General features: G+C 42.9%; 1 protein-coding gene across 1 annotated transcript; it reads left to right on the forward strand.

The window, feature by feature from the left end:
* Window positions 1-295: 295 nt before the first annotated feature.
* LOC109398184 (protein disulfide-isomerase TMX3) lies at window positions 296-16,148 on the forward strand. Its single transcript, XM_019670506.3, has 4 exons — window positions 296-568; window positions 650-911; window positions 1,403-2,174; window positions 15,538-16,148. Exons 1-4 carry the CDS (start codon window positions 526-528, stop codon window positions 15,754-15,756), a joined length of 1,296 nt encoding a protein of 431 aa, XP_019526051.2. The 5' UTR covers window positions 296-525; the 3' UTR covers window positions 15,757-16,148.
* The last annotated feature ends 1,671 nt before the right edge of the window (window positions 16,149-17,819 follow it).

Below are 17,819 nucleotides of genomic sequence, written 5' to 3' on the forward strand. Positions count from 1 at the left end.
TCGGTCATAGGAGAACAAAGTTACAGCATGTCAAAGTTGACATTTTTTTTTATGAAAATTGGCATTCACTGCTTTTTGTATGAACACAGATGTAGGAACACTACAAACCAGAGAAATAAATTTATTAGTTGTACACACCCTATGCACCACGCGTCGTGAGATACTGCAATGTGCGTTTCCCCTTAACAAATCGAAATAAATGTTTAGGGGAGGGCAGAGTGCCTGCCGTTCATGGTTTTCCCGTGCATGTATGTATTTCTACCCGACGGTTCTCACTGTTTGACATCTTTCATTCATTACACCTCGATTCAGCAGAAGAAGAACGTTCACATTCTGACAATATACCTAGTTTTGCCTCGAAGGCTGTGCCCGAAAAAGAATTGAAAGAATTACATTTTTGGAAAATAGTTGATGCTAAGTTTATTACACTGAATCACTGCACAAGTCCAGGTGTTTGCCATGTCAGCTTGAATCGATCAGGAAGGAATCTCTAATTGAAACTTTTTCACCGAAACCAATCTCAGGATGTTTTTAAATCAATTGAAATGTTTGATCTTCCTGGTGCTGGGTAAGCAAAACTTTTTTTACCTGTTAATTGAATTATGTTATAAGAAAAAGTAAGAAAATCAATTACCTTGAATTTACACAGCTGTTTTAGGTACCAGCTCAGCCGTGGATGGTTCCCGGGTGCTGGAACTGAGCGATCGCTTTCTGGACGTCCGAAACGAGGGCCAGTGGTTTGTGATGTTCTATGCTCCGTGGTGTGCCCATTGTAAGAAGCTGGAACCGGTGTGGGCTCACGTCGCCCAGGCCCTGTTCAACACGAATATCCGAGTCGGGAGGGTTGATTGCACTCGGTTCACTGCCGTGGCCCAGGCCTTTAAGGTCAATGCCTATCCGACAATTTTGTTGTAAGTATTCTTTGTGTTATAAGTGATCCAATTTTTAAGTTCTTAAGAGTATCATTTATCATTTGACGATTTGCTAGGAAAGTTTTCTGATTTCTTTTACCCTATATCATCTGAGAATTTTCTGGCTGTTTCGTAAGGATTGCCACACAAACTCTGCTAGAAATCCTTTTGTAAAAATCCTGAAATTATTTAAAAGATTACTTCAAGAATTCAGTTCTTTCGCCTGAAACTACCAGGAAAGGTTTCTGAAATTTTCTTCTCAAAATCATCTGAGATTTTTCTGCCTGTTCCATATGGATTGCCACATGAATCCTGCTAGAAATACTTTAGCAGAAATCTTGAAATTAATTCGAAAATTTTCTTTAAGAATATCGTTGTTTAGCCTGAACATGGTATAAAACAACTCTCTGTTATTTGCGAATAGACTGTCCAAATTTTGGATAATTTATACTTTCTGAAACAAATAAAATGTTTGTTCATATATATTGCAGCATCAAAGGTCCCTACGACTACGCCTACAACGGGGATCGAACCAAGGACGAGCTAATTCACTTTGTGAACAGACTGTCGGGACCACCAGTTCAGCAGGTCACCCGAGCGGACAGTATCGACATCCTAAAGTCAAACAATCCCATATTCTTCACCTACGTCGGCAAACAGGACGGGATCCTGTGGGACGTCTTCTACAGTGCGGCGGAAGTCTACCAACCGCATAGTTATTTCTACGCAACCTCAGTGGAGATAGCCAAGAGGCACTTCGACATTGATACCGTTCCGGCAGCCTTGGTCTACAAAGAACGGAGCCACTACTACTTCCCATACTCGGACAGCTTTGAGTTAATTGAGCCTGTTCATCTAAACGAATCCTTGTTCCGATGGGTCAACGAGGAACGGTTCCCGACGTTCCCGAAGGTTACCCGGAGTAACATCCACCACATTCTGCAGACGAAGAAGTACCTCGTCCTGGCGGTAGTCGAGGAGAACAAGCTGAGCGAGATTGCCGCCCACGAGCAGGAGTTCCGCGATATGGTGGAGATATTCGTGCACAAGAACAAACACAAGTATCATGGTCGGTTCCAGTTCGGTTGGGTAGGCACACCGGATCTGGCACATTCCATTGCCATGGACAAGCTGGCAACGCCGCATCTGATAGTGCTGAACGCTAGCACCAACGAGCATCATATACCGGAGGACGATCCCCTGCAGTTGACGCCGGAGGCGATCGAGCTATTCTTGGACAGCATTCATAATCAAACGGCTCCGGTGAGTTTTTTAAACATTTTTTTTTTCAAATATTTACGTTAGATACTTACTAATCAAGATACTAGAAGTTCTAATAAGAGAGAACTTAATGAGCTAAGCAACTTGTTGGAGGTTGCTCTGTTGTGTAGCTTTGGGTTCATTCCAATATTACGTAACGTTAAATTTGACAATTTGGACCCCCCCCCCCTACCCCACGTAACAACTTTTGTAAGGGAAATTTTGAAATTTTGTATGAAGCGTAACACAGCGCTAGACCCTCTGCCTCCCCCTTAACGTTACGTAATATTTGAAAGAGCCCTATCTCAGAAACTCAAGTTATTCCCGATCAACAATCCTGTGTACACACTCAACTCGCGTTTGCTAAGTTTAAGTAGTATGTTCGTGTTCTTCACGCTTGGCACGGTGAATCTCTTTGACTGGGATATTGCAGGTGTAATATGGTATGTGGGGGCAGCAAGATGGGTCAGGGGGCAAGATGAGTCAGTGCCGTATTCAAGCGTACAATATATTTTTGGAATCTTTTAATTGTTTTCCCAGATCAACGACGTGGATCCACAGAAAAGTGATGTATTTATTTGAGAATTCTTTACGTTCCTTGCACAGAAAAAAATGAAATATTTTAAGTTATACTTTTTATGCTATACATTCCATATAACGACGTGTAATGTGTAGACGGAGCAAGATCGGTCACCCTAATTTTTCGGTATGTTTGCAGTTTTTGAAAACGTTTTATTTTTCATTGAAAGGCTATTCTGTGACCTACATTATCAAAGCGATTAGAGCACTGAAAATTTGTGAAAATATTTTTAATATTTTTCTACAAAAAATATAAGTTTTCGAAGTCCGTTTATGGCTACCTGAACAAAAATCTTCTAGTTCTTAAAATAGTCTACCGATATGTTTCAACACTTCTTTTATGTAATCCGTACGTATGTAAAGCTTAGGTGTATAGAGAAAAAATAGAAGATATAGTATTTTTTGTTGGAGAAAAATCGAGTTTTCAGATAGGGTCAGCCCCTGGTCTTGCCCCTGTAAAAATGAGGTGGGGCAAGATGAGTCATGTTTTGAAAATTGCTTGTCAAGAAGCAGGTTTCATACTTTATGACTTTTCTATACTCTTATATCATAGCTGACTAGTGTATCTGAGAGTCGTGGTAGAAAACAGAGAAATACGATTTATATTCAGAAAGTTATAAATATTCATTTCTTAGGTGACCCATACTGCCCCCACTTACCATTTGTCAGTTTGCTTCTATGATCTCTTGACACATCTATGACACTGCATAGAAGGGTTCCGGTCCATACAGAACATTCAGAGATCTCTCCCTAACTAACTGGTCCGCAATTTCATTGCCTGCAATTCCTCAATGACCTAGTATCCAGAACAATTTTACAGTATGTTTTGCAGCCAGTTCTTTCAGTAGTATAATGCACTCCCATTCTAGCTTAGAATAACATTCAAATGTGCAGAATGCCTTTAAAGCTGCTTGCCTGAAAAGATGTAGATACTCACATGTCTAGATTCTATTTTAAGACAGATGGCAGCACCTTCCAAAGTGGCTTGAATTTCAGCTTGAAACACCGTTGGCCATTTAACCATCGGTATGGCGAGTTTAGTCCTGGGTCCATATACTCCAGTCCCAGTTCTATCACTCATTCTTGATTCATCCGTATATAATAAAATAGATCCTGGTCGAACCATTGGTCCTCCTGATTCCCATACGTTCAGCAGTACCCAACGACCCCCAGATTGCCGTCTCGCTTGCAAGGTCCCGTTATTTGGACTTAGGAATCCCCGAAGGAATAAAATGACTAATCCCCGAAGAAATACCGAAAAAACTCCCCAAAAGAAATTCTAGGATGAATACCTAAAGGAACTCCTGCAATAATCTCCGAATGAACTTGTGGAGGAATCCCTGAAGGATCTCCTGGACTAATAACTGCAGGAACTGCTGTATGGATCCGTGAAGGAACATCTGCAGGAATACCTGGTGGATCAAGAAACTCCACGAGAGATCCCTGCAGAAACTCCTGGAGAAATCTCTGATTGAAATCTTAGAAGGATTCCAGGAGGAATTCCCGAAAGAATTTCAAAAGGAATCCCCGAAGCAAATCCAGGAGAAATCTCTGAAGGAATTACAGGAGGAATCCCCGGAGGAATTTCAAGAGAAATTTTTCAAAGGAATTCCCCAGCGAATTCCTGGAGCAGTCCTCAAAGGAATTCCAGGTGGAATCCCCGAAGGAATTCCTGGAGGAATCCCCGAAGAAATTCCAGGAAGATCCCCGAAGGAATTCCACACGAGGAATCCCCGAAGGAATTCCACACGAGGAATCCCCGAAGGAATTCCAGGAAATTCACGAAAGAATTCCAGGAAGAATCCCTGAAGGAATTCCAAGAGAAATCCCTGAAGAAATTCCAGGAAGAACCATCGAAGGATTTCCAGGAGGAATCCCCGAAAGAATTCTAGGAGAAATCCCCGAAGGAATTCCAGGAAGAATCCCCGAAGGAATTCCAAGAGGAATCCCCGAAAGAATTCTTGGTGGAATCCCCAAGGGAGTTGCAGGAATCCATGAAAGAATTCCAGGAGGAATCCCCAAAGGAATTCCAGAAGAAATCCCCAAAAGAATTCCAGTAAGAATCCCCAAAAGAATTTCAGGAGAAATTCCCGAAGAAATTCTAGGAAGAATCTCCGAAACAATTCTAGGAGAAATTCCCGAAGGAATTCCAGGAAGAATCCCCGATGGAATTCCATGAGGAATCCCCAAAAGAATTTCAGGAGGAATCCTCGAAGGAATTCTCGATGGAATCTCCGAGGGAATTGCAGGAATCCACGAAAGAACTCCAAAAGGAATCCCCGAAGGAATTCCAGGAGAAATCCCCGAAGGAATTCCAGGAAGAATCCCCGAAGGAATTCCAGGAGAAATCCCCGAAAGATTTTCGAGGAAGAATCTCCGAAGGAATTCCCGGAGAAATCTTTGGAGGAATCCCAGGGAAGAATCCCCGAAGGAATTCTTGGTGGAATCCCCGAAGAAATTCCTGGAGGAATCCCCGACGGAATGCCAGGATGAATCAACGAAGGAATTCCCGGAGGAGTCCCCGAAGGGATTCCAGGAGGAATATCCGAAGCACTTTAAGGACATTCCTGGAAAAAAATCTGGGGGAATTCTTTTATGAACTTCATGAGAGATCCTTCAAGGAGATTCTGGATATATGCCTGATTAAGTCCAAAAGAAACCTTTGAAGGAACTCCTAGAAAAACGCTGTATGAAGAATTAGCTTAAAAGTTTAATTTCACATAAAAAAAAATCTTTGAATAATCCCTGAACGAACTCCGAGAAAAAATTCCAGAAGGAACTTCTAGAGAAATCCCTGATGCATCTCTTGGAGGCATCACTGAATACTCCTGGAAAAATCTCCGAAAGAACTTCAGGGGTGATCCCTGAACTCCTGCAAGAATCCCTAACGGAACTGCTTGAGGAATCCCTGGAAAAAAAATTCTGGAATAATCTTAAATATACTCCTGGAACCTGGACTAATCCCTGAAGACCCCTTCTGGAGGAATCGCTGAAACTTCTGAACGACGAAATCCTGAAGAAACGTCTTTGGAAATTCTTGAACTTCAGAAGGAACTACTAGACATCTAGAACCTCCTATTGGAATCCCTAAAGGAACTTCTGGAGGCTTCCCTGAATTCTCCTGAAATAATCACTGAAAGAAGTCCTGTACTGATTTATCGACCGTATTCTATAATTAACTTGATGATTTTGTGGCTATATCGGTCTCTTTCTACTCATAAGTATAAGGGAGTAGAGATCAAAGTGGATAATGAAATGATAGATATGATAGAATTCGCTAGGTAGCGAACAAGTGTGAAAATTTTATAGAAGGTGAAATTAGGCAAGTAGGCCATGTATTGAACGAATACATCGAATGCGTGAAACTTCTGCCGTGCGACCTGTGCTTTTAAACAGATCGGCTTGGTTGGTAGTTCATACCACCTTACCAAGACTGGCAAAAGTTTCAGGCACCCGACTGCCTATGTATTGTTCTGTTTTCATCACAAATTCTATCGATCGGTAGCTTTTTCGGAATTGGGTTTTTAAATTAAGAAAAATGTATCCATTTTTTGATTTTATACGAAAGAGCATCTTTTTCTGAGCCACTATGATTTTTTTCAGATTTTTAGAACTTTATTTTGGTACCTAAAATCAATTTCAAAGAGATTTTTTGAAATCACCTTTTGACAGCTGGGTAACTGTTTGACAGCTCCACCCAGTACAAAATGCGACGAGGGGTGATTCGACAAATCGCTCCCATACAAACTTTGAATTGATTTTTAAATAGGTTCCCGGGCATCAAAATTCATGAAAATTTGGATTTCGGCTCAGTTTCGCATGCAGATTCAGAATATGGAATTACCTCAACACCGCTGAAGAAGCCAATTCGCACTCCTAAATCAGTACATGATATGAAAAGTTTGGCTCAAAAAGAAAAGTGTTCTATCCAATAAGATCGAAAAAGCTAATAGGAAGAACACGCCGCGATATAGGCATACCTCTATGAACGGAGTGCGAATTCCGAAAAAGCTACCGATCGATAGAATTTGTGATGAAAACAGAACAATACATAGGCAGTCGGGTGCCTGAAACTTTTGCCAGTCTTGGTAAGGTGGTATGAACTACCAACCAAGCCGATCTGTTTAAAAGCACAGGTCGCACGGCAGAAGTTTCACGCATTCGATGTATTCGTTCAATACATGACCTACTTGCCTAATTTCACCTTCTATAAAATTTTCACACTTGTTCGCTACCTAGCGAATTCTATCATATCTATCATTTCATTATCCACTTTGATCTCTACTCCCTTATACTAATGAGTAGAAAGAGACCGATGTAGCCACAAAATGATCAAGTTAATGAAAGAAGTCCTAGAGCAATCCCTGCAGGCACTCCTGTCGGAATACCTGAGAGATCTTCTGAAGGAATTCCTTATGACACTCCTGAAGGCATCCCTGAATCGTCCTGAAGACGTCCCTGAACCTCTGAAGGAACTACTGGAAACATCTCTGAATAAACTCCTGAAAAGAACTCAAAAGAAACTCCTGGAGAGAGCCCTGGTTGGAATTTTAGACGAATCTTTGAAGAAATTTTAGGAGGAATCTTTGAAAGAACTCCTGGAGGAATCTCCGAAGAAACGTCTGGACTAATCCCTGAAGAAACTCTTGTAGAAATTCCGTGTATTCCGTGGAAGTCAGCCCGAATTTTCCCAGAGCAGCATCAAGCTTCTGATTCCAGGCCATGATGGGAACACGCACTTGGAAAGAGTTCCATTCACTTGGTATTTTTTCAGTTCAGAAGCATGCTATCAACAAACAGTACATGAAGCACTTTTACCTTGTGGTTTTATCTAAAACTTCGCCGAACACATCAAGGGTCGTACACGCATACCAAAGTCGTGAGAGGCCTATGAAGACGAGTCTCCACGAGGTGAATGCAAATTAGACTTACCTCGTGGAGAGTTGCCTTCAACACTCTGTCACGACTTTGGTTTGCGTGTGCGACCCTTACTTTATTCGGGAAAGTTTGAGATAAAACCACAAGATAAAAGTGCTCCATACACTGTTTTTTGATAGCACGCTTCTGAGATGAGAAAATAGCAAGTGAGTGTAACTTTTTCCAAGTGAGTGTTCCCATCCCTGTTCCAGGCATGACTTTATTGCTTGAGTCCGTACAGAGCTTTATTCAGTTAGCAAACCAGCGTTTCATTGCAACCATCGATGAAGCATGGTGGGGTGGTTGCTCCATACAAATCTCCTCGTCCAACTCGCTATTCAGGAACGCCATCACAGCGTCCATTTGGTTCACGGCTAGATTATGTTTGGCGACCCGGGAAAAGAGGGCCCTCAGTGAACTGTATTGGACGACAGGGGCAAGGGTCTCGTCATAGGAGATTATTTTAATTTGAGAGAGATACCTCATCTGATACTTCCCAAGAGTCAATTCTATCTATTAGAATACGGTTACAACGTGTTAAATCAAGTACTTCATGTCGCATGCAGGAAAAACTTGTAATTAAATTGCATGAAATGTTGCTAATTGACAAATTGAGAGATCAGGTATCAGAAGGCCGGCTCCAGAGGCACGTTATCCTCCATTTGGGACATTTGTGCCATCGCCAAAATAACAGCCTATTTCATCATCTACCTGAGGGAAAAGGAAGGAAAAAGGATTTGGATGGGGATAGGGACAGGTAGGGAAATAGGAAAAATACCCTGGAAGAGGGTACTAACGCACAAGCGTACCACAATGGGTTCAAACAGCGCCCTGAAAAGGGCACTGTAATAACGCATAAAGCGAAAGAGAGCCTATAGCTCTTTACCACAGCGGGTTAAGAACAACAGAATATCCTGAAGATTCAGGTTTCTGAAGTCAGTTTCACTTAATAAGTGTTTACCGAATACTCGGAAACGCAGTTGCGCGAAAACTGGACAGTTACATATCAAATGATACGAAGTTCCATAATCGGATTCACAGCTATCACAGGCAAATGAATCAGCTTGCTGAATATTCGCCATGTGATAGCTGAGTCGGCAGTGGCCAGTCAATGCTTTGACCAGCATGCTGCAATTCTGCTTAGACAGATTAGTTAGATACTTCGCCACCCGTAGAGATGGCTCAGCACTATACAATTTGGTTTGACGACATGACTCCAAACTATTCCAATATTGTCTGTGTTGAGTGACAGCCCAGGTGTGAATCTGAAGCTTAATCCAACACTTCGATATCGGAATAGCTGGCTCAGGGCCAATGAAGTCATGTGATGCTCCAGAGCGAGCTAACTCATCAGCCAATTCATTTCCAGCGATGGAAGAATGACCAGGTACCCATAGAAGGTGAACAGCGTTTGCTGAATTCAGCTCCTCGATTTGAGTTCGACAAGCGATAACTATCTTCGACCTGGAGTTGGCCGAAGCAAGTGCTTTAATAGCAGCCTGGCTATCTGAACAGAAGTATATTACTTTGCCCATTACGTGCTGCTGAAGTGCTGATTGCACTCCGCACATAAGAGCAAAGATTTCGGCCTGAAAAACGGTACAGTGTCTACCAAGTGAATAAGACTGATACAGCCTTAGCTCACGAGAATAAACACCAGCACCTGCTCGACCTTCGAGAAGGGAGCCATCAGTGTAACATACGATGCCGTCTGAAATACTTCTTTCCAGATAACCAGATGTCCACTCTTCCCGGGAAGGGAATTTCGTGGAAAATGTCCTATATGGAAAATTACAAGCAATTGTAAGATCACTTGGAGCAAGGACAATTTTGTCCCAATTCACCAAAAGTGGAAACAACGAGGTGTGTGTTGAACTGCGGTTCACAGGAGTTTCCTCTAGTAGACCGAGTACCCGTAACCGGTAAGTGCAAGAAAGGGCTTCTTGTTTGAGATGAATGTGTAGGGGGGCAACGTCAAAGAGAACTTCTAGCGCTGCCGTAGGAGTTGAAGAGAACGCTCCAGACATCGCCATTAAGCACATCCTTTGGAGATGGCCTAATTTTGATTGGACCGTTCTCACTTCGCCCTTTTGCCACCACACAAGACATCCATAAGCCAATATTGGCCGAAACACAGTTGTGTAAATCCATTTGATATACTTGGGTTTTAGACCCCAAGTTGTACCAAAAGTACGCCGGCATTGCCCGAAGGCCATACAAGCTTTCTTGATTCTGAACTCAATGTGAGGTGTCCAGGAAAGCTTGGAATCAAGAATGACTCCAACGTACTTTACCTGTTCAGTCACATCGATTTCAGAATCAAAGAGACGCAAAGGTCGAACGCCATTACGGTTTCGCCTTTCCGTGAAAAGAACAATAGATGTTTTACTCGGATTAACCGAAAGGCCATATTGGCGACACCAACCCTCAACTACCTGAAGGGCGTTTTGCATCAGGTCGAAAAGGGTGCTGATGCACATACCAACTAACAGTGTTAGGTAGTCGTCGGCAAAACCATAAGTAGGAAAACCGCTATTATTGAGTTGCCTCAATAGCGTATCTGCTACGAGATTCCACAAAAGCGGTGATAAGACTCCCCCTTGGGGGCATCCACAAACACTCAATTTCCTAATCCCTGCTAGACGCAATGTCGAGAAGAGATATCGGTTTTTGAGCATTTGGTGAATCCAATTGGAAATCATTGGAGATATACCATGACTCCGTGCGGCTTCCAATATGGCATCGAAAGGCACGTTGTCAAAGGCACCCTCGATATCTAAGAAAACACCCAAACAAGATTGCTTTTGAGCGAATGCTTTCTCGATATCGTAAACAACCTTGTGTAAAAGAGTCACAGTGGACTTACCAGATTGGTAGGCATGTTGGTTCACATGAAGAGGCACGTTGGCCAGATGAACATCACGGATGTGATGATCCACAATGCGTTCTAAGCATTTCAGAAGAAAATAGGTCAAACTGATAGGTCTGAAACTCTTTGCTTCTTCATACGACGCACGACCCACTTTCGGAATAAACTTTACAGTAATATCCCTCCAGGATTTGGGAATATACCCTGTAGCAAAACTGCAAACAAGTAGTTTTTTCAAAACATGTTTGAAATAATCAAATCCCTTCTGAAGCAAAATAGGATAAATCCCATCTGCCCCAGGAGATTTGAAAGGAGCAAAGCTATTAAGAGCCCACTCAATCGATTCTATAGTTACAATACTCCGAGCCGAAGCTAAAGAATCATAACTACAAGAAAAGACATCAGGATCATCCGAAGATGTAATATCCACACATCCAGGGAAGTGTGTGCTGAATAAGCATTCTAGAACTTCCTCATCAGAGGAAGTCAGATCGCCATTTGGCAAACAAAGTTCGTTCACCCGGAAATCCTTAGATTTCGCAAGGATTTTGTTTAACCGACTGACTTCACTCAAGCTGGAAACATTTGTACAAAGGTTTTTCCAGCCGGATCGTTCAGCAGACCGGAGAGCTTTCCTGTAGGCCTTGCGAGCCGACCTGAAAGCCTCCGAACCAGCCGAACGTCGTCTGTTCCAACTCTTTCTACATTGTTTCCTGAGTTTCGCCAGATCAGAGTTCCACCAAGGGGTTCCTCTTGTGATCTTCACAGACCGTAGAGGGCATGCTTCTTCAAAAGCTTCCATGATGAAGGTCGTTGTAGTATCAACGGCATCATCTAAATCACTTGGAGTGTCAATGGATGGTGAATATCCATTCCCAGTTTGTTGACCGAGGATTCCTGAAACGCAATGTTTGCGAAGTAACATTTAAATGTTCAAAAAAGATATAGCGATGGTCAGATAAAGATTCTTCATCTGACACATGCCAATTGGTCAGCTCGTGACTAATTCTGCTAGAGCAAAGCGTTATATCTAACACTTCCTCTCTAGCAGATACCATGAAGGTTGGGCGGTTGCCTATGTTAAGTAATGCAAGATCTGTACTACTTAAGTACTCCATCAAACTGGAGCCTCTCAAGTTAATGTCTGAGCTGCCCCAGATGATATGGTGAGCATTAGCATCACTGCCAACAATTAGCGGAAGGCCTTTTGAAGTGCAGTATGCGATGACTTGTTTGAAAGCATCCGTAGGGGATGGTTCATCATGTGGTAAATACACAGAACAATAGACGTATTTCCTGTTGAGGTTTCCAACAGATACATCAATTGTGATAGCACATACATCTCTGGTGGTTAGTTCAGAGATGAGTGTAGCAACTATTGCGTTGTTGACAAGCACACAGGCTCGAGGCATGACACGCGAGTTTGCCATTTCATGTTTACTGAAAGTGGCAAACACCGGGTTCACAAGGTTTCCTAGATTGAAATTTCCCTTACGAAAGTAAGGTTCTTGTACCAAGGCCACTTGGGCTGTACCATTTTGCATAAGTCTGCAAAGATTGATCGTTGCTGTTCTTTTATGCTGAAGATTGATCTGAGCTATCCTAACCGTAGCCACTACCCAAACTAGGTAAGATTAAACTCTTCGCAACAGCAGCACAACAAAGAACAGCAACAATAAAGCCAAATCGGTATCGATTGGAAAACGCCAAAGGCGAGGATACACAGAATACACTGTGTAAATCGCATAATGCGAAACCATATAGGTGAAAATTTAAACTAATTAACAACATCTTCATAATCCCGCCCTTATTTAGCCTCAAGTGAGACCAAAGAAGGGCAGCTGATTGTCTCGGAAAAACACAAGGTCCACTGCACCATTGCTCCGGTTAGCGCAGTAAGGGCTACATACTGTGGAGGGCGCCCTGGTACTCCACAGGCTCCGTTAGCGGTTAGGTTTTTATTAGACCCCCCTAGCCATTCATTCCTAGGCACGGTAAGCATAAAGCCGCATCACACCATGAATTAGGGGTCACCTGTTGGTGGATTCTTACCACCGGAACAGGCGGTCCGTAGTGTTATTCTTAGCCAATTGAGACAATCGCTACCGACACTACACAGCTATCTAGGCTGATCGAGAAAAGAAGTTAATATTGATGATCAACTTCATACGGACTCGAACAGCCGACAAACTTGTAATTAAATTGCATGAAATGTTGCTAATTGACAAATTGAGAGATGAAATTCATGAAAAACAAAACCGCGTTCTGGTGGGATTCGAACCCACGACACCGTATTCGCTAGACCGGCGCTTTAACCAACTAAGCCACAGAACAAGTAATGATTCTGCGGAATAGAAAGCCAAACTGATCCCAAAACCACACCGTGAACACTCCTATTTCACAAACCCAACTCTCATTCGGCTTAGATGCCAATCCACAACACACTCGCGTTTGTGCCCATCCACTAACTACAAGTGAGAGCGAATTATTTTTATGAATCCGAGGCTTACTCTCGCACTCCGCATACCCAGCCACCAAGCAGTTTGGCATTTAAGCCGAAAGAGAGATGGGTTTGTGAAATAGGAGTGTTCACGGTGTGGCTTTGAAGTCAGTTTGGCTTTCTATTCCGCAGAAGGAAACATTTTAGATTTTCATTTTGCACCCGGTACCGTGGTACAGTACCGTACCTTCCCCATAGACGTAGTTTACGTCAAAAAAATCAGGAGATGCCTTGATTCATACTATTCATGTGTACGAAAACCGATTTGGAAAACACTGCTTCGTTGTTTTATAAAAACCAAAAAATGAGGAAATGGATCCAGTTTCGCCTTTATCTGCGGCTTAGTTGGCTAAAGCGCAGGTCTAGCGAATACGGAGTCGTGGATTCAAATCCCACCAGAACGCGAATTTTTTTCACAAATTTCATCTCTCAATTTCTCAATTAGCAACATTTCATGCCTTCTAATTAGAAGTTTTTCCAGTATGTTTCAGGCATATCAGCAAATCTAGTAATATGCCAGTAAAAGGGCAATATGCATCATTGAGTAAGCAGATGCTTGTTTATCCTCTCTATTACATATATCAATGTTATTCAAGAACTATTTTTAAAAGAAACTCACCTGGTCTGTTGATGTCACTGCTTCCCCATACAGTCAGTGTAATGAGCGTTGACATCGCAACTGAAGTACTGGTTTTGTTGTCTGCAGCTGGTGACAAATTCGCAGATTGAGGACGCCAGAGCTTCTTCTTCATCACCAGGAAAGTAACGAAATATACTTACTCCTGGCTGTTGGAACCTCCATCCTGATGGCTACGATGCCTCTCGTTCGATAAATTCTGTAATGGGAGTAACATTAATCCTTCCATTTACTAAGATACTTGTCCTTGGAGAAGGATGGCTATCATCATAGACTAACTTACATCTTGGTATTGTAAGGCCCAGTGGCGTAGCCAGAAATTGTCTCTGGGAGGGGTTTTCAACGGTCAATGATACCTTTTTTGGTTTGTCACTTACATTTTGGATACAGTAATGAGCAATTGTATTCGTTGTTTGAAAATAGCGGCGCAGCCGAAAAATTTTTTCGTCGCAGAGCGCTTTATACTGAAAATTTGTTCCAAAAATGTTGGCCTTGGGGGGGGTTTTAACCCTAAAACCCCCCCCGTGGCTAAGGCCCAGCACCTTACGGTTCCTGTACTAACAAAGACCAGGTCGAGGTCTTCTTTGCCAAGGCTCCTTTTGTAGATTTGCCTGCATTTTTTATAGTGGTCATTGCGTTGACAATCCGCTTTTTTGTGACTAGCGGGTCGTCGTCTTAGTTTTTGTGCCTTTTGAGGTGGATTTTTTTTTGAGATTTCTAGGACCTGCTTTAGGATTCCCAGTAAACTACTGTAGTTTTCACCACGGTTGATATACATTTACCGGCACCACTCAGCTTGATTCGATTCATTTACTGAGGTTTTTCCGGATTGGCAACAGTTGATTCGCTTGATGTCTTAGTAGTGTCGCTTACTCGATCGTCCTAGTCGCTGTCTTCCATCTCATTTGGAGTATCAAAATTAACCGATGTACAACTGGATAGATTTTCCAGTGATTTGCTTTCTAGCTGTACATCGAGTTGCTTCAGCAAATCTCCCTGGTCGGTGTCCATTTGTTTGCGACTGAGTATGTGTAATGTAATAACAACCCATTGTTCACGCTTGTATATCTTAAGGCTCATATTCACGAGAGTTCTTGGAGGACTTTGAACATCTTTGATAATCAGTACTCTACAGGAATATCATCATGCTTGTACATTTTACGCCATATATTTGAGAAAGATCTTGTGTGACCTAAATCATGTTTGGAAATTATCTCTCTACTGCGGAATTTCGCATCTTTTAAAAGTAGGTACTTCTCTACAGTACTATGCTCCATGGACCTGTAGAATGTTACACTGCATCAGTAATGTAGCAACAATCCATTGATTACGTTTGTAGCTCTTCAGGTATTCACTCGCGTAAGTTCTTGGAGGTCCTACAACATCTTTGAAAACTACTTCTCTACAGAACTGTGCCTTATGGATCTGTACGATATTAGCAGCTTACGCTTGTACATCTTAAGACGATTACTCTGAAAAGCATGCTGGAAAGTTCATGGATAACCTAAACATCTTTGGAATTTAGTCTTCTACAGAACCATGCTCCTAGGACCTGTACAATATTACACCGTATCAGTAATGCAACAATAATCCATCGATTACGCTTGTAGATCTACAGACCTTCACTCGCGAAAATTCCAGGAGGTCCTAGGACATCTTTAAAATCTACTAATCTACAGAACTATGCCTTTTAAACAGCCAAAAAGTTCTGTTTGGAACTTTATCTGAACTTGAAGATGTATTTTACTATTGGGAGTAGAACTTTTTCTCACATAGGCTCTGTTGTTGAAAATCAATTTGTTTTTGGTAGAAACCAAGCTAAAATTAGGAACTTACTAAACTTATGCTCATCTTCTATTTGCAGGTCTTCGGTGGAAACTCCCTCCCGGTGCGCATCTACCGGGCCTGGTTTGAAGCAAAACACTCCCTATACGAGATGTGGCTGGGCAATCCGGTGCTGACCTCGGTCCTGTTCGGCCTTCCCCTGGGCTTCCTTTCTTTGATTCTGTACTCGATCTGCTGTGCGGATATCCTGGACGCCGACGAGGAAGAGGAGGAACCCAAACACGAAAAGAAGGAATAAATCCATTGCCCGGCAGCGTGTTTTTCTAGAGGATTAGTATTAGCTGCAGTCCTACCCTTCCGGGGTAGGGGCCTTTCCTAGCATGAGGGAAAATTGTCCTTTTCTAGTCATTTTGATCTGTAACGCAGCGTTACTGCTGACGCAAGCTCCTTTTACTTCCACCACGACAACGAAGTGGGTGTTGTATGTACTGTAGAATCTTAATACTGTGGTTTGTAGGAACCGTGTCATGTAAAAGTATAGGTCAGTGCATTCCCTGAGAACGGTTTGAATTTAAATTAGAGTTTAGGATAGCCAACGAAGGAAAGTGCGTGTTTGTGTCTCACTATGTGGTAGAGTATAAGAATAACGGAACATACCATAACTTATATAAAGAAACAGTTTCCATTTTAGTTAACTAGTTTTGTTATAGAACAAAAATGAGAAAGCATGCCATCCTTGAAGTTTGGTGATAAACTAAACTTGCGAATGGAAGCTCGGCAGATGTAACTGCAGATCTCTCCACTTCATGGAGAGAATTCACATACTCATCGACGTAAATTCGGAATACAATATTTAGAGGTAATTGTAACAACTAGGTACTGGAGATTCTCTATTCTCCACGCCATTAAGGTGCACATCGAAGAGTTGCTTCCACCTTTCAATCACCACACGTCCGTCCGTCAAGAGGCTCCCGTCCTTATCCCTGCATATTTCGACTCGTGGCACGAATCCGTTGCGGGATGCGTTGAGCTTCTGGTAGAACTTGCGTGTTATTTGAGAACGGCGCAGCAGTTCCATTTCTTTGTACTCCGCTTCTTCCAGGTGGCGCTTTTGTAGAGTGAGGTGGACCACGACGGACTGGTCGTGCAGCGGAATCTATACCGACGACGGAACAAGGGAACCGATCCGGGGAACTTTCGGTATAACGCGTAAACAGTGGGAAACGACGACGTACGATACTGCGATGTTTATTGCACGGACTCTTACAGTGAACTGTAATATGCAAATCTATTGTCAAGTGTCTCTTTACATTGCCGCCCATAGATGGGGAGAGAGATGTCGCACTCCCAACACTTTGGGACCCGACAGAGGCGGGTCTGCCGTTTCTGCTTTTGTATGTAACGTTCCATGTTCTGTCGGGTTTCTTGCTGCAGCATTGCCGCCCGCACTGCGTTCTCCTCCAAAATCATTCTGCACTCTTTGTCGCACCATTCGTTCCGCTAACTTCTTTCCGCGTACACGATGGTGCTCCCGACTGTGTCGTTGATGGTTACTTTAAGTGTACTCCTGCTGTCCTCTAGAGGGGCCACATCGAGCTCGCCCTCATCTGGCAACACTGCCTTGAACTTCTGCGCGTATGCTGAGGCGACATCCGGTTGCTTCAGTTGCTCTAGGTTGTACCGTAGCGGTCGCCGGTACCGTACATTGCTGATGAAGTAAAGTTTTGGGCACAGTTTCACCATCACCATTAATGGTTGGAGTCGATGTTGGCGCCACGATAGGTCCTGTCCTAACGTCGATAATGTCGAAGAAGTGTCGTCCATCAATCAAAACGTGATCGATTTGCGATTCCAGCTGCTTTACTGGTGATCTCCAGGAGTAACGATAAAGACGGCTGTATTGGAGGCGGCAAAATCGATAGTCGTAGATCGTCTTCGTTTGTCAACTGGTAGGCGCTGCACTTTCAAATCATCGGTCTGAATTCCTTCTCCTGGCCTGCCTGAGCGTTTAGGTCTCCTATGATGGTCTAAACGTCGTGGCTTGGGCAGCGGTAGTACTCTTCTGCGAGTTGCGTGTGCTTCTGGAATATGGGATATGCAAGTTAATTGTACTGGAGTTGAAGAATGAGTCCGTAATCCTCAACCTAACCATTCCTTAGTCGATCGGCCATCAATCGATCATGCACCTCTGCATATCGCCATGAAAGTTGTTGCCGCAACTCTGGTAGATGGTATCATCACCGGTAAACGTTCGCACCATGGATCCTGTTCAGCACATCTTTTGCAGCGCTTTGATGCTGAAATCGCGCTCTTTTAGTAGGACGATGAGTATGCGGGTGCTTCCGATGAAATAATTGCGGG

The sequence above is a fragment of the Aedes albopictus genome, chromosome 2 (assembly GCF_035046485.1).
Source record: "Aedes albopictus strain Foshan chromosome 2, AalbF5, whole genome shotgun sequence".
Lineage (NCBI taxonomy): Eukaryota > Metazoa > Arthropoda > Insecta > Diptera > Culicidae > Aedes > Aedes albopictus.